This window comes from Leptonychotes weddellii, chromosome 12 (assembly GCF_054177405.1).
Source record: "Leptonychotes weddellii isolate Sample4059 chromosome 12, ASM5417740v2, whole genome shotgun sequence".
In the NCBI taxonomy this organism is placed as follows: domain Eukaryota; kingdom Metazoa; phylum Chordata; class Mammalia; order Carnivora; family Phocidae; genus Leptonychotes; species Leptonychotes weddellii.
The window spans coordinates 48,354,804-48,372,723 of NC_138380.1; the positions used below are offsets into that span (position 1 = coordinate 48,354,804).

Consider the following 17,920-nt stretch of genomic DNA (forward strand, 5'->3'; position numbering starts at 1 on the left):
GTGATGTGTGCAGCCCCACGAGATGAACTGTGATTGGCTAAGCCAAGGATGATAACCCCATCTGCCATCTTCCTGGCCTTCTTTGAAGCTAGATGGGGTCAATCGAGTTCTGGCTAAAGAAGGGTTAAGGGGCTGTCTGCTAGACAGGTTTCCAGGAAGACTTCAGATTTTCATGTAAAAGGAGAAGAAGCCAGCCGCTGCAGATTATTTTCTCTCCCCTGGAATCTGGAGGTGTAGCAGCCGTCTGGGAGCAGGCTGCAGAATGCATGAGGGTGAAGGACCACGGGCTAAGTATGGAGAAGCAGAAGGGTACAAAGAGATTCGGTGTCTGACCACCAATTCCCCAAATCAACAATGATAACTGCAAAAAAAAAAAAAACAAAAAAATTGCCCAGATAGATGGTTATGTGAAAAATAAATTCCCATTTGTTCAAGCCACTGTAAATCAACTTTCCTATCACCTTTGGTTAAATGCATTTCGAATAGTTCAATTATATACTTCTGGTAGCACTTAAATAAAAATAACAGCTTTACTGAGACTTAATTCACATATTGTGATATTCACCTTGTAAAGTACATCACTGAGTGGTTTTTAGCATATTCACAGACTTGTATGATCCTTCCCACTAATTTGAGCATGTTTCTATCACACAATGGACAAATTCTATACCTATTAGCAGCTATTCCAGACTCTGCTCCCTTGTCCAGACCCTGGCAACTGCTAATCTGCTGTCTCTGTAGCCTTGCCCATTCTGGACATTTTGTATACATGGAATCATGCAACATGTGGCATTTTGTGTCTTTTTTCACCGATTTCCATTTATTTTATATTTTCAAGGTTCCTCCATGTTGTAATATGTACCAAGACTTCAATCCTTTTTATGGTCAAATAATAATCTATTGTATGACTATATTATACATTGGAGAGCAAGTAAAACCTGGGACTTCCTTAGGACAAAGGCTGCATGCTCTTCTAACGCTTGTGTTCAAACAGGAGGAATTTATTAAGAATTATTTTGACAACATTTATTTAATAGGGGCGCCTGGGTGGCTCAGTCGGTTGAGTGTCTCTTGATTTTGGCTCAGGTCATGATCTCAGAGTTGTGAGATCGAGCCCCGTGTCCTGCACGTGCTGGGCACGGAGCCTGCTGGTCTCTCTCCTTCTCCCTCTGCCCTCCCCCCTGCCCCGCACCCTCTAAAATAATAAAAATCTTTAAAGAAATCTTTATTTAATAGAATAACCATTAGCATTAGTATGTCAGTCACTTGTCAAAAGATGTCACAGGAAGAACAAACCAGCCAACCAAGCAGGCTTAGCTTTAAAAAATGTTCTGATGGTACAACTCAGTGGCAAATGTATATTAAAAGGATCAGACAACAGTTCAACCCCACAGTTATCCAACACCTGTCCTCAGTTTCTAACATAGCCTAGAAAGCCCCTGAATTCATGGCTCTATACTAAAAAATGCAAAGAATCCATCACTTCTTCCTTTCAGCCAGTTGCAACTACAGTGTGAGGGCTGATAATTTCCTTTCACTATTGATTCCCCGTCTATTTAGTTATTATCGACAGCAAATAAAGATAAAATCCAAAAAAAAAAAAGGTGATCTGAATCTTTTAGTTAGAATTTTGGAAGAAAAGGTCAACTTGCCTCAAGTTCCTTGACAAGCCTATTGGCTAGTTCAATAGTTTTGTTGGTTTGGTTCACCTCTTCTTGACATTGGACTTTCTTGGCTATTGCTTTTTCAAATGAAGCTGTGAGTCTGCTCAGATGTCGATCCAGATCCTAGGTAAGAGTGAAAATTAGCTTGTGAGCCATTGTTAGGTAAAATGGAAATAGTATAATCATCTTAAAGCATCTATTACCTTCAGGTCAATCAGACTGACCTCCCTGCCTCCTTCACCTTTGCCCCTGGTAAGCATACATATTTCACCTGCCTTCTGCCTTCAGAGTGTACACAGCCACTGGGCGGGGGGGGCAGTGGACGAGCCCTCCAGACTCTCACACACCCTGGGTACACTGTCCCCTCTCCCTTGTACCCAAGCCTCATCCTCTGGTATCATCTTTATTCATAATAATGGTCATCTTTTGGTTCTCCACCTCCTGACTCTTTTCTTATTTCTCAATGACCCGTAACTCAGGCAATGAAGAGTGGTGTTGATGACTGAGCCCCTCCAGACCTCAGCAACCTGACCCAGCCTGGGCCAGATTGTATCTTCTGGAAACGGGCCACTGAAACGCAGAGGTATGTCACTGCTTTTAGCATCAAAAGACCGGGAAAGAGGTGTACATTTTGGAGGGCTTCATACGGAGAGGGACCATGTTCAGGGGCACAGGAAAGCAGGGGAAAACCACGCTGGAGAAAGAGAAAGAAAGGGCAGCAAGAGGAGAAGTCACAAGGCTCTGGAGAGACACTAACAGACATTCACGGCAGCTTCCTGTTTCCTGGATCTCTTTCCTCCTGAGACCAAGTCACACTTCTTTCCCTCAGAGCTCTGTCACTCATCCTCATCTCCTTTTTGGCTTAAGGTTTTCTAATTAGATTTCTGTTACTGATAGCCAAAAAAAACAAAAAACAAAAAAAAAATCCACCAAAAAACAAACAAACAAAAACCCTTAACTAAGATAACAGTACTAGGGAGACTCCTTACTACAGCATCTTGCTATCTGCCAAATTCTAACAATCCTAAATAAGATTTATAACACTGCTTTTGTGAGTGCCAAGTTCTAAGAGACTTTAATAAGCAAACCTGTAGAACATACACTATTCATCATTTAGAGATTGCTTACATTTGCCAATGACCCAATTATCATATCATGGTCATTAAAGCGGCACCTCTAAAAGAAAAAGATGTACGGGTCCTACTTAAGATTAAGATGCAAAATAAGATCAAATATATGAGAATGGGAGAAGATCATCACACATCACCAGTTCGAAATCAGATTAAAATAAATAATATTTAAGTGTCTGTTTTAGGTCATTCAAAGTACTCGTGGTTCTATAAAATAGAGGAGCATATGTGAACTGTGGCATCCAACAGCCGCGTTCATATTGAGACTCCGCTACCAGCGAAGGGGCATCAAGGCGGACTGCTTACTTGACCTCTCTGTGCCTCGGCTTCATCATCTGCAAAATGGAAATAATGTTACCCAATTCATAGGGCTGACCTAAATACACACAGAACTAAGGCATAAAATGGTTTATATTCATTCCCTGCATAAAGTTGGGAAGGGGAGCTGGATGTTGGGAGACCACAGTCTCTTGCACTGGTTTCTGGGTCTCTTGTGAAGAAGCACGGAGAGCTTTTGTTCTGGATGCTCTTTCCTAAGATATCTGCATAGCAAATCAGGAAGACAGAGGCAGTGTTCCTCTCTGAGCAGAAGACAGAATTGTCTCCTGGGAAGAAGAATAACGATAGGTTTCTTTCCAGGGGAAGGCTGAGCAAGTTTAGTTGCTGTGCTCTCTATACTGGGGGCTCGTGCGCTTGGCATGTCTCAGCTGCGACACTAACAGGGGGAGGACAGCATCAGCTCATCCCCAGTGCATCAGTCCCACGGGGACTGGGGGCCCAGAGAAGCGATGCACGACATCCGTGCTGTTGGCTGCGCTGTGCATCACGGGGTCCCCTGGCCTCTCACCCCCAAGGGTCAGGTCTTTCGCCCGCCTCCGTGAAACTAAGGCAGGCTAACTTGTTAGCTTGCAAGTAGCGTCAAATCTTGGTTCCTTCACAGTTCTTGACAGGCCCTGGCCTCTCAGGTTCCAGAAGTAAATGGAGTGAGAAAGGAAGGGACACAGCCCAAGGGACCCAGCCCATCAACTACCCTGAAACCAGGGCTTGGCACACTTGAGTGTGTATCAGAACCACCTGGGGGGCTTGATAAAACCCAGATCCAGGGGTCCCCCACCACAATGTCTCATTCCGTCGGTCTGGGGTGGGGTCTGAGAATCTGTACTTCTAACGAGTCCCCCGGGGACCCTGCCGCTGCTGCTGGTCTAGGGAACACACCTGGAGAACCAGGGTCCCAATGAGAATGACTTCAGGTTTTCTTTATGGCCACCTTCAGCTCCTGTAGATTTGAGAGACACGCAACCTTTCGTCCACTCCAACTCAGCCAGCTCTTTTCCACTCAACCGTCACTAAAAGGCCACCTTTTAGTCTTACGCTAGAGATCAAGAGTGAAAGGAACAAAAACATACAGACCGGCACTCGTATGGAGGAAGGGCCATCACGGCGCAGATGCTGGTATCAGACACACCCCTCCTGTGCGAGGCAGGAAAGCAACAGGACATGTAGAGTCAGGAGGAAAACCCAGGAGGGAGGAAAACTCAAGAGGCTGCAGGAAACGAAGGCAAAGCTAGCAAAAACTGTAATTTCACTTGGGCTCCAACATTCATCTAACCTAACCTAACAGCATCTAACCTAACAGCAACGATGCAGAGGTACTTTGTCCTTGACGCCACTAGCATGGCAGCTGCACAGCGAACGGAACCTTGGTGGGAACGGCAGAGACTCTGTTGCATTGGTAACTACTCTTCGGAAATCCATTTGTGGTAGGGGGATAGAGGGACCCATTCTTCATCAAGACATTTCAATTATTACTCTGTCTTCTTTTCTCTGTGTCTGCAAACTTAGCTCTGAGGCTTACTGATAACGTGAACCTCTGCTTACACTGTGGGTCTCTGAAAACAACCGACATGAACAATTCTATTCAGCTAGTTGCAGGCTGTGTCCAAAGGATTACTAATTTTACAACCGCAGAAATGCTTATGTTTAGGGTCCACATGTAGCTGGCACCCTCATCCCTTTTCCTAGAAATTAAATTCATTAAATTGCTTACAATGGACATGAAGCCATTCGCAGTAGACGGCAACTTTTTTAAGAGGCTTTGGTCAAGTTGACAGAGTTTTGAGCAGTGAAGGTAATTTTTCTAAAATGAGTATGCTTGCTCTACGTTTATCTAAATCAACAGTTTGCCTGTTTTTCTTTCGATAGTCACCAGGTATTTATTGAAGAGCATGTACGGTGCTGTAATAGGAAATGTGTGTGGATGCTGAAATGTTCCATACCTTAAGAAAACTTTTGGGGTTATTAACCATCTTATCAAAATAGCTGTCAGGAAGAAGACATGTTTTCATGATTGAAGAGTAAAATGGCCCCTGTCTCTAGAATGCATGAACTCTCGTCAGTCATCTTTATTCTTGTGCTCATGGTTCAAATTCTAGAGGATGAGGCCAAAAGTGGCAAAGTGTGGATCATATACCCAGCCCTCAGCTGGAGAAAGCAAAGGCATCTCTGGGAAAAGCCCTGAGTGTATCCAATGAGGAGGGATCATTTCCCCAAGATACGTCAGGCTATTATCACCCCGAGAAGGTAGACTGGATCCTTGGGAGCCACAAATCACAAATGCCTGCCTTGAAAGGCAGCTGTTACAATCACTGTGTTACAGAAACAGAACCGAAGCCCACTTAGGCATTCTGTAAGTTGCCAGAGACGGACAGCCTCAGCACTCTGACTGTGCTCCTCCGGGCCAGGCACAGTGGGCTCAATATCCTTCTTCTGGTTCGTTCCCCCTCCCCACCTGCCATCAGCCAGCCTGGCCTCCACTTCGCTCTCTCCATCACAGCTGCCCCTGCCTTAGTGGAGGCCCTACAGGGACCCACCGCAGGGCTTTGGACTTGTCTGCCTGCATCGGGACGCTTCCCTCCCTCCTGCCTCTACTCAGTTATTTAAAAGGTAGTTTAATCACACCATTAGCCTATTAAAATCTTTCAAAATTTCCATTTTCACTCATCAGATAAAATTTAAATTCTGTAGCATAAAAGTCAAAGATGGTCTTTGCTCACCTCTGCCAGTTCATTCCTCGTCACTCTGTGCTACTCCTGACCTTCCCCCCGAATGCTCATCTTCCTTAGGGCTCTGGCCCGTTGAGTTTCCTCAAGTGCACCAACTGCTTCTTCCTTCTTTGTCTTTAGTCTTTGTTAGGAATACCTTTCCCAACTTACTTATCCCCAGGATTCCTAGGAAACTTTGGAAGCCCATGTCAAGTACAGCTTCCTTATGAAATGTTCTCTAATTTCTCCAGGAAGAATCCTTTTTTGTTGCCCCCTCACAGATATACATAGTCACAAATGTACTTATAACCCTGGGCTGGAACGACTGGATAGATACATAGTTGTAAAAATAGTAACAATGACAGTATTTGTAGCTGATATTCTCTAAGCACTTACCATGTGCCCAGTTCCATGCTAAATTCTTTTTTTTTTTTTAAGATTTTATTTATTTATTTGACAGATTGAGAGAGACAGAGAGAGCCCAAGCAGAGGGAGCAGCAGAGGGAGAGGGAGACGCAGGCTCCCGGCTGAGCAGGGAGCCCGATGCGGGGCTTGATCCCAGGACCCTGAGACCGTGACCTGAGCTGAAGGCAGATGCTTCACCGACTGAGCCACCCAAGCACCCCTCCCTGCTAAATTCTTAATATTAATTACTCTCATTTAATCCTTATAACCCTATCTAAGAAGTGCACGCTATTACAATGCCTACTACACAGATGAGCAAACAGAGGCTCAGAGAGGGGAACTAACTCATGCAGGGTGAAATCGTTCATGATGCAGCCAGGATATCAATCCACGCAGTCTGGCGCCAGAATCCTTGCCTTTAATCACCATGTGCTATGCTCCTCCTTCTACTACCAGACCAGGAAAGACTTTTAAGTGCAGAAACCATCAACGTTTCTACTTTTTCAGGTCAGGGTCTGGCATACAGCAGACAAGAGATATCTACTGAACGAGTACGTCAATGAGTGTATCGAAGAAAGCTCAAGCTCCTCTCTGCTTGCTTGGACTCAGACGTGACCCTGTCTGAGGGGGGAGGTACCATCTTTAGTGTTATATTGGGCACTCACCTCAAGCTTCTTCCTGATAGCCTTGAGTTTTTCAGTAGCTGCAGCCAGTTCGAAGTTGGCTTGGGCTAACGCTTGCCGTTTGGGCTCCACGTCACAGTACACCTGCAAATCCATATGGGGTTTAACTCATGGAGTAATGAGAGGCAAAGAGGACACATAATCATTCAATCCTACATTTGAGGGAAGCTTTGTCATTAAGATTTCTATCTCACCCGGCAATTTGGGTTTTATTTCTTAGCAATGGCACTACCCAATGGCAGAGCCAAAATTTGCACAGCCTTCCAAGTTCTGTTTGGTTGTTCACGATTGAGTCATTGATTCTGGACATGAGAGTTATAAATCCTTGCATAAAGTGCTACAGACATCAAACAACATTAAGATGCTACAGTAAGTCTGTCCTAAAATTTGGAGATAAACTTCCTATCATTAGAAACTGCAGTGGGGGGGCGCCTGGGTGGCTCAGTCGTTAAGCATCTGCCTTCGGCTCAGGTCATGATCCTAGAGTCCTGGGATCGAGCCCCGCATCAGGCTGCCTGCTCCGCGGGGAGCCTGCTTCTCCCTCTCCCACTCCCGCTGCTTGTGTTCCCTCTCTCGCTGTATCTCTCTCTGTCAAATAAAATAAAAAAATCTTTAAAAAAGAAACTGCAGTGGGCAGGAACTATATAGCTCAAGTGGGGACCAAATCTTCACTTTCAAGCAAAACTCAGTGTGGAGAAATTCTCTGAACCCAGAAAGGACCATAGGAGATAGCCTCACAGTATTAACCGTGTTTGCACTTTCCAAACTTCTGCCAACTTTCAGGGCATGTTATCTGAACGGGTGGTTTGAGAATGTGGGGCACCCACTTTCTTCCCTGTTGGCGAGAGAGGAAGGAAAGGCCATTTTCTCTTTTACAGCAAAACCACACAGAACACAGCCGCTGTCTAGCTCCATGCTCATCTTTCTACCTACGGTGCAAAGAGAGCACAGGGGTCAGACATGTTCTTAGGGAGAGAGGCCATACGTCAACTACCACCTGTCCAAATGCTTGCTCTATACAGGGTTCCACTGAAGAGATGGATCCATAGGGTCCCACTCCCGTGGGGGCCCCAACATAAAGGCTACAACCTGGTTTTATGAAAATCACTTTGGGACTGCCAGTGATTATACTTGGTATTTCCTCAGTAATTCTATTTTTGAATATAACATATAACCTTCCAAGAAAAAAAAACGAGATGGTTCTTCCAAGTTAAGGGCCATCCATTGTTCCCTTTTTACATCCAGCCATCTGCAAAGTGCTGGCAAGACAGGTGGCAGGCGGTGAGTACCTGATAAATAAATGACTAAATGAAATGATCATCTCTATGCAGCTTGAAAATACAAACTTTAGATTAGACTGTAATATGGTCAGAAGGGTATTTTTTGTTAAAATACTAAAGCAAAAAAAAAAAAAAAAGCGGGGGGGGGACTATCTCCTCATCTCATTAAGTCTACAATAGATGGTGTCAATTTCTGCATTGAGAGCAGGGATTGAGTTGAAACATGAATTGAGACCCGCAGTTGCTTTGAGTCAATGCAAAATTAATATTTATTTATTTATTAAAAGTTTAAAAAGATTTTATTTATTTGAGAGAGAGAGAGTGAGAGAGCGCACAGAGGGAGAGAAGGAGAAGCAGACTCCCCGCTGAGCAGGGAGCCCCATGCGGGGCTCGATCCCAGGACCTGGAGATCATGACCCGAGCCTAAGGCACACGCTTAACTGACTGAGCCACCCAGGTGCCCCGCAAAATTAGTATTTTAACGTAAAGAAATATAATTAATCTACCAGCAAGTTTTTATCTAATCAAATCAAATTAACTGCTATTTGATCTATAGTAGCTGGTCACTCTACCCTAAAAGATAGTTTCAAACATTTCAAATATCCTCCTGTGTAGAACTCTGTTTAGTCTGACACTTTCGGATCTCATTCTTAGAACTTCATCTTATTTAGGTAATTAAACTTCAAACTATTTTACTTTTTTTTTGCCACTACAGAAATTAGTATCTTGATGGTCCTTGCGAGTAACAGCGATACCCAGCGGAGTAAGACTGATACCTCATAGAACTTCACGATGTTGATGACCCAGGCACACAGACCAGCTGCTGCAAAGGATTTGGTCCGAATCAGGCTTGGATTGAACTCCGGGTCTTTCAAATACTGCTCATTTACTACTTTTAGACAGTTCTCTGGAATGTGCTCTTTGTCATAGTTAATTAACGCTTGCAAAAAATCATCAACCTGTAAAGCAAAAAGGCTGATTGCAATGAACCCATTTTGGCTGCAGAGAAAATTCCAAGATCAAAAGTTAAAACCAGCTTTTAGGACTCACATTACAAAGGCAAAATTGGCAAGCTGCATTTATCCTACTGTTTGACTGGTTCAGTCTTTACGGTATGAAGTAAGAATTAGCAATGGACACTTTTAAAATCTCTTCTATCCCAGGGTAAAATATTCAGTCCCCACACAGGAGCCATTCACATTTTGAAGAAAAGACAGAAAAGAAAAGGAAAAACACCTACCAAAAAGCCCCTCTGCCTCACCTTCTTGGGCATTAGTAACATTTTTCCAGCATAAGAAATCCATGTAATTTTCTCCCTCCTACACTTAACTGCTTTCATCATTTTGCAAATAATTAGCAACCTTCCGAGTGCTGCTAGTGTTGACTTCGGTATGCTGTGACACCAAGCTAACCCCCAACTTGGCAAACAAAAGTTGTAAGTCTAGAGCACACGCGGCAGATTACACTCGACGAACGCAAAGATGATTTCCTCTGGTTTGAACACCTTTTGCCGTCAAGCAGGACCATGGTACGAGGAAGAGCAACTGTGGGGATTTTCATCTTGCCAGGCTGTCTGATACCTTTCCCATGAAGACTCTAGCTGCTTTCCAACTCCGGTCTTTAGGCACTCTGCCCCGCGGAGCCAGGAGGACCATCACGGCCGCGGTAACATTGGTAACGGCATTCGGCGGGTTGGGAAAGGCTTTCAGCTCAGTGAGATTGACCTGAAGAAAAGCACAGCCACACTGAAGGGGAGGCAGGTCTGGACAAGAGCCGGGAAGTTAGCAAGCTGGTCATTGGGGGCCTCCTCCCTCTTCTTGTCCCACCAGTCTTGGCTTGGCAGTTTTTGCTCCCCACAGTGACTCCATCTTGGGACCCCAGGAGGTTCAGTTCTCACTGGACACTTTCCTGATGCTCTGGAAGCAGCACTGATCTTTTTCGCTTCCCCAAAATTCTCCATCTGCTATACCAGTCCTGTGGAGCCTGGCTCACTGAACCCGGGGAATTTTATATACCAACTCTTTGTGTTCATGGGTTCTATCCTACCTACGTAATAGATGTGCATTTTAACCAGGCCCTCCCAGAAACATCAACCCTTGGTGGAGAGTCTCTTGGTTTTGTTTTTGTGCACAAGAAACCTCTTCGATTACTCTACGATGACTCTCAACTGGGAACATGCCCATGTAGGCTGAACCTATTCTCTGCATAACTCCCTAATCTCCTCTGGTCAAAATCTTGATTTACCCCACAGTTGGTATTAATGTTTGTATGAACTACAAGTATTAAGGCAAATACTTTGAGGCAGGAATTACTATCTTTGAGCAATATATGTAAGTTCATGATACAGGATTTACAAAACTACTTCCTGTGATTATTTCATGAGCTACCTAATACACTCTTGCTTATAAAACCCTATCACATGTTCAACCTGGGTGCTTCTCCCTCTGTCCCTCCCCCCTGCTCATGCTCTGTTTCTCACTTTCTCTCTCTCAAATAAATAAAATCTTTAAAAAAAAAAAAGGAAAGAAAAAGAAAAAGGACTTGAATTATTTCTTTGAAGGGCAGTTGGAGTCTGGATCCTTTACTCTTTGAGGTTGAATCTTAAGAACCTCAGGCCTGGTTATTCCCCGGGGTACTCCCCAGAGGCCTAGTGGAACCTGAGTACAAAACTAGCTGCAGACTCCTAAAATACAGTGCCCACAATTCCATTTTTCCTTACAATACCCTTCTGACTATCACACATTATTTTCTCTTAGGGGAATTTGAACCGTCAGTGAGGTTTTGCTAATAAGCTGAAGCTAGGGAAAATGATGTGGGCCAAACCTAGGTATCTCTGTTCCTAGCGCATTGTTCTTTTCATGAGGATCTCTCATTAATGCCCCTTTTTATATCCCCAGGAAATAAAGAGTCCGCATTTAGTTCCTAAAGCAACACACAATACGAACAACCGGATTTGGGCCAAATCCAGCAGCTAACAATAGAGCTGCCTCTCATGAAAGTATAAATCCCATGGTATTGGAAGTATTCAAAAGGAGACTGCTTGTTGGGGTGTGGAAGGACAGACTCCCAGATGGGAAAGGAAGTCACACTATTAATGATGACCTCAAATGCTTGTTCCCACTTTAATATTTCATGTCTCTTTGGTTGCATGGAATCCACTCTGAGTTCACTTATTCAAACTCTGAGAACCTTTAAATACTATGTGGAGGAATCCCACGAGCCAGGTAATCGTCTTTACCCTGTTGAGCGTGTTGAGTGCAGCTGTTGCGGCCACGAGCGCAGGCTCCGCCTTGAGTACGTCAACCTCACACTCTCTCTGTTTCTGGGACACTTCAGTCTGAATGGCTGTCACCTAATCAGAGAGGAAAGAACACAAACCCGCAAACACACATCGTCACCTTGGATATCGCTACTGAACAATGCAGGCTGACTCAGGTGCGCTGCTCAATCATTCCTTCATCTTTACTTTCAACAGGTGAGGAGTCTGTCCTAAGGATGAATTTCTCTCAGGTACCGTGTACACACAAAGCTTCATATATGCACAAAATACACTCACAAATCCCAACTCAAACGGACTCAAATATTGAAGTGCCCCAAGAAGGGCTTTGACTAATTCAATTATAAGGTGCTAATAATAAATTCAAGACTGAGTGATTCCTGTGTTCTTCCATTTTCTTTTCTTTTTTTTTTTGCTAGTCATTTTTGGCTTTATTTTTGTGTTTTTAAAGCTTCTTTTTTTTTTAAATTATTATGTTAGTCACCATACAGTACTTCATTAATTTTTGATGTAGTGTTCCATGATTCACTGTTTGCATATAACACCCAGTGCTCCATGCAATACATGCCCTCTTTAACACCCATCACCAGGCTACCCATTCCCCCCACACCCCTCCCCTCTGAAACCCTCAGTACAATGGAGTATTACTCAGCCATCAGAAAGGATGCATACCCACCATTTGCATCATCATGGATGGAAATGGAGGGGATTATGCTAAGTGAAATAAGTCCATTTTCTTTTTGAGAGTGTCCAGGCTGGCTCAGTAACATAGATAGAAACTATTCTTGTTAGAAATCCCTATCTAATTTTTGTTTACATTTGCCCAAAAGCCACGTTGGCTGTTCTTTAAGAATAGATGGGAAACTTTTTTTGTTCAACAGAATAGAAGATACTGCGCTTTCTGTGTATGCTTAACCACCAACCTCATTTTTATAAAGACTAATAACCGGTGTCTCTAAGGACCTGATAAGAAACTAGCCAGGGTAGCCCAGTTCTGTCTTCGCAACACGCCAATCACACGGATGTGCACCCTACTGTCGAGGTCCAGTGGCTCCTCTCACACGCCAGACAGCGCGCTGCATCCGCCTCCTGACGTGAGCATGTATGTTATGTCTATAGGAAAGCCATGCTGGTAAACCCAAACCAAGACCAAATAAGAAGCTTTGGAGTTTTTACCCTCCTCTTCCTCATAAGACACATATAAAATTCAAATGGCCAGAAGAGTCAGTTTTGATCCTCAGCAGAAACTGGAGGTCCAAAGCTGTGGCACTGGGCACTGGGACCCACTCACCAGGGGGCATGGCTTTCAGGGATGGTGACTGGGGCACGTAACGTGTGAACAAAAGTGCATTTCTTCAGATGTGTCTGGAATGAACAGGTTTAACTCTACCATAAATTTAACAGTGCTTACAACAAATTATGTTGTCTAGTACAGCTTTATTAGCGGTAACTACCATTATTCTGATTAACCATTATTTTGCTGTATACTGTAGCTTTTATGAACATAAGTGGTTCAGGGTAGAGATGTGATCTCCTGCCAATCCGTACACAGCCACCGTTAACGTAAATAACCCTGCATGCTTACTGAGAACTACTCCAACCCCCTCGGAACTGCCAAGAATGGACCATGAAAATTCTAAGACTAGGACACCGTTGGTGTGCTAGTTTCATCCGCAGATGAAAGGGAGCGGAGAGGTGAGTGAGTGAGTTTGTACCTCAGGGGTATGTACCTTCCATAAGGATACACTCAATCTAAAAATGCTGTTTGCTACCATTTATAATAGCATCATTTTAAATTGGTTTCAAGGTCACAGAGTTTTCGTACTAGAACAGTATTTCTTTTGAATGCTGTTTCGATGAGACTGGGTGTTGCTATTCTTCTCCATCTGACTCCCTTACCGTTCACAGAGTATTATTCGTTTGGGTAATCTTTATAACCAGAGCAATCTTGAACATTAACAAAAACCCACAAATGAAAATGAAAAAAATACCCTAGGCTGGTCAACTTATTTCTCATTCCCAATTCCCTCTGCGCACTTTTGTTCACAGATCCTGTGCCATAATCACCGTGGGGACTGCGCCCAGTGCCACGGTCAGGACACTCAAAGTTCTGCGGAGGACGAAAGCTTAACTCCTCCTGGCCTATTCAAATTCTAAGGTACAATAATTTACATATTTCAGGTGCAATGATACTCGAGTGGGAAAAATGCTTTGTAGATCTTAGTGACCTGATCAGCCTCAGTGTGCAATTTCCTCTGCCCCATGGCTCCTGGGTAGTAGTCAGCAAGGTTCAACTTGGGGAAGGAGGGAAGAGCTACACACATCACTTGGAATGTGTGCTTTTTCTTGACAGCTGTCTGTTAAAGCAGAGTTTTGGAGATACTCCCATTCTTGGATACACAGAACTTTTCTGCTCTCTATTCGGTCAAAAGCTCCTTGCAAATGCTTCATGAAATTTAGTGACGCTCACACAGAGAGAATTAAGTAGCAATAATGGCTTATTATGAGCTGAAGTATATCCACCTAAAAATGAATATGGTAAAGGCCTAACCTTAGTACCTCAGAACATGACTGTATTTGGAGACAGGCCCTTTAAAGAGGTGATTAAGTTAAAATGAGCCTGTTAGAATGGGCCCTAATCCAGTCTAATGGGTGTCCTTTTAAGAGGAGAAAATCTGGACAGGCACGAGGGACACCAGGGAGGTGTGCACAGAGAAAAGACCATGTGAAGACACAGCGAGAAGGTGACCATCTGCAAGTCAGGAGAGGGGCCTGTCTTGAGAGGTTCCTCCAAGAGGGAGAAACCAAACCTGCCGGCATCCTGATCTTGGACTTGCAGCCTCCAGAATTGTGAGAAAAGAAGTTTCTGCTGTTGAAGCCATGCAGTCTGTGGTATTTTGTTCTGGAAGCCCGAGCAAGCTAATACACTGCTCTTATCTGCCTTCAGACCATAGGAAATCCCAGACGATCCTTCAAAATCCAGCCATTCCCACATTTAGAAAAGAAACACATAAAAAACTGAAGACCGCTCCAAATCAAGGAGGATGTCCAACTTCTGAAGAGATTATATTAGCCCCGCGATGTGGAAGGTACTTTAACTCATGAGGATTATACTCAACAAAGAAAGCAGTGTGAAAGGGATCAGAGGATCCTTAGATTTGGAACTGGTAAGTCAAACGAAGATGCAAGAACTAATTTTCATAGGTTTCATGGTGCTTGTGTTCCTTGGTCACTGCTGGTCATGTTAGTGGCTTGAATGGCTCTTGACTATTTCAGGAATCTGAAGGAACAATTTCAACCTGCTGCGCTACAAGGGTTGTCAAGATGCATGGGAAGGCGGTCAATATCTGCTTAGTCATATTAAATATGGCAATGTACTTTTTAATAACTTCTCGTGTATTAAGCCTCGAGATCCCAGCTTCATAGGATCACAGTGCCCACCATATACCCATTTAATAACTGCATACAATCCAGTACATTGCGGAACCTATGATAAATGTGAACCTATAGCACATACTTGATATTGATTAGTTCCTTGACTCGATATACTCAATAAACTCCTTCTATGACCAATTTAAAATAATTCATTCCACCATCACCTCGATTTGATTTTTATCTTAGCCCTAATCACTAACCCAAAGTATCTTGTCCCTTGTCTCCTGCCAGTCTTTTCCATTATAATGTAAGCTATGTGAGGGTGCCTTGTAGGTCATATATGCTCAAGAGTCTAGAATAGTGCCAGCCCAAAAAAAAAAAAAAAAATTGCTTGGTATCTGCTACTGATAAATTAAGCATCATGGGTAAAGTGAAAATATATTTCTTTGTATAGGTTAGATATAAAAATAGTATGTGTTGGGGCATCTGGGTGGCTCAGTCATTAAGCGTCTGCCTTCAGCTCAGATCATGATCCCAGAGTCCTGGGATCAAGCCCCTCATCGGGCTCCCTGCACAGTGGGGAGTCTGCTGCTCCCTCTGCCTGCCACTCCCTCTGCTTGTGCTCTTTCTCGCTGTCAAATAAATAAACAAAATAATTTAAAAAAAACAGTATGTGTCTTTTTCATGTTTGAAGAACTTCATAAAACAACCAGTCAGATGAGTTCTCATTTGCTAGAACATTTTTTTCCTTCTTTGCAAGGATGATTTTGCCTTAGGAATTCACGTGCAGAATGTGAAAATACTTCTGGAGTATTTTAAGATCTCTAAAAGGTATTTGTAGAGATAGGTTATAATAGAACAATTACCAGAACATCACTTATTTATGTAATGCTTGAAAAATACCCTTGGGTGGAAATGGCTCATGATAGTCACATCATATGTGATACCTAATCGCTTAACATAATACACTTTTAAGGATATCCTCTGCTTATCTGAAACTCAATAGAAACAGTTATTGCCAGAATTAGGAATAATATGCCCATCAGCCATGCCAAATGTAGCTTATCTTCAACTTTAAAAACAATTTGTTTTTTTTTTTTAAACTACTCAGCGTTTTGATTTTTAACATACATTTTAACCCTTTAGTTGTGCAAGCGACACATAAACATGCTCAATACCTATTAGAAAAAAGGGAAAAACAACTCAATTGTCTATGGATGAATGGCAACCCCAGTGGAAAGCTCAAGTCTTTCTGGCATCATAAAAACAGAAGAATAATGGCATAAAAGCTACTGATTCAATGGCTACAAGTGTGGTCATAATTTATAATTTTTCATCAACTAAGCCCTGATTACAATCTTTTGTCTAAAATGAAAGAATTTGTCTCAAAAAACATATTCAATTCTTAAACAAATAAGATGCCTAAAAATGAAATACCTTCAATTTGTGGCCAAAGTTCTGGTAAAAGAAGAGGACAAAGAAGTTATATTTATTTCAGAATTGCCAGTAACCCAGGTACAAAGAAAGCAGAACCTATATAATCTTAAAAGTAATTGTTTCCAACAGTAAAACGAAATACAAAATGCCAGGGCCCTCAATTGAATCAAAAAGAACAAATTTGGCTTAGGATTTAATAATCAACTCAAGTTGTATTATTAAAATGAAAAATCTGAAAAACCATCTTGCAAAGTGATGGAATGGGCTTTGTTAACAATTGAGTTGTTCAATTTGCCTAAAAACTGAAAACTTTTAGAAACCTCAGAGGTGACTTCGTGACCTTTACTGTATTACAAATCAGCCTGATGTTCAAGATCCACATCCATTATATGCTTGAATGAGCTCAGTATTTATTGTTCTTGCGTATCATTAAAAGAGCTAAAAGGGTGGGAAAATGCATAATGTAAAGAAAGGTCAAGTGGTAATCATGGTGTGAAATGCTGTTCCATGTGTAACTATAATAATTCTTTAGCTTTTATGCTCCCTGGAGAGAAAGTTGTTCAAAATTGTTCACCTACAAAGGTTTATTTTGTGCTCAATATAGCTCAGCGCTCTAACTGGTGGAATGAGCCTGACCTTTCGCTCCTCAGCGTCAGCAATGGCCTTTTCCCGGCTCGCTTTCTCCGTCTGGAGCCCAATCTTTGTGATCAGAGCTTCGGCATCGTCATTTCTCAGTCGCAGCTCGGCTTCTTGAGAGGCCAGTCTGGCTTTCAGATCTGCCACCTGAAGGCAAAGTCGGTATGTGGAAGCAGCTTCCGTCCATAAACAACAAATAGCAGGCACGGCTTAGTTTTGGTTAAATGAGCTCACAGATGCCTACCAGTCTGCATCTTTTCCTTCTTTCTACCCTGTTCTGACTTCAGGCCCGTGTGCAAAAATACAGCCCCATTCCCCCCACCCCCCTCCACAGAGGAACACACAGAGTCCTTGTTTCCAGGGGTTTTCTGACAATGGTCATTTATGCCAGCACCAACTAGACATGTATCTTCTCCACCCAGTCTGTGTAGTCAGGGCCGTGCCAACAGCCACGCCAGCCAGAGCACATGTCCCTCACAGCCCCGGGTTTTCTGGTCCTGCAAAGCCCAGGCTCAAGACAGCAGAGGCCAGAGGAAGACTTGCTTGGAAAGACAAGCTGGGGAAACTAAGGCCTGCACTCTCCCCCAGAACCTCACTAAAGGCTCAGAGAAGCTGAAGGCATCAGGACGCCCTGGCTGTTAGCTATCAGTTTATTTAATCCATTACTTACTTCGATGGAAATGCCCACAGGTCTCATCTCTTCCCACAAAATAAGAAACAGTCCTCTTAGCTTCTTCCACCTCATACAACATTCAACTTAGTACCTACTACAGAACGACAAACCACAAGCGCCCCGTGGGGATCGGCTGGGCTGTGCAAAGCCTGGTGAGTATCCTGGGTGGGTACTCCTCCTCTCGGCTCCCCAACTCAATAGCCTTACTCAGCTCTTGAGGAACTCAACTCTTTCTGAGGCATCAGCAAATTAATCTGCTCTAAAGAATGATCCTGCCCTTTTAGGGTTCAGAAGGTACCACTAGGTTCCTAAGTGTGAG

At 43.3% G+C, this 17,920-nt stretch overlaps 1 protein-coding gene across 1 annotated transcript in view; it reads right to left on the reverse strand.

Moving 5' to 3' along the window:
- The window catches only part of DNAH11 (dynein axonemal heavy chain 11), a 281,936-nt gene that overhangs the window by 60,077 nt on the left and 203,939 nt on the right, over positions 1 to 17,920 (reverse strand). The window contains 6 exon segments of the mRNA XM_081800433.1: positions 1,649 to 1,787; positions 6,906 to 7,007; positions 8,980 to 9,162; positions 9,784 to 9,927; positions 11,442 to 11,555; positions 16,929 to 17,075. Coding sequence (XP_081656559.1) covers positions 1,649 to 1,787; positions 6,906 to 7,007; positions 8,980 to 9,162; positions 9,784 to 9,927; positions 11,442 to 11,555; positions 16,929 to 17,075 — 829 coding nt within the window.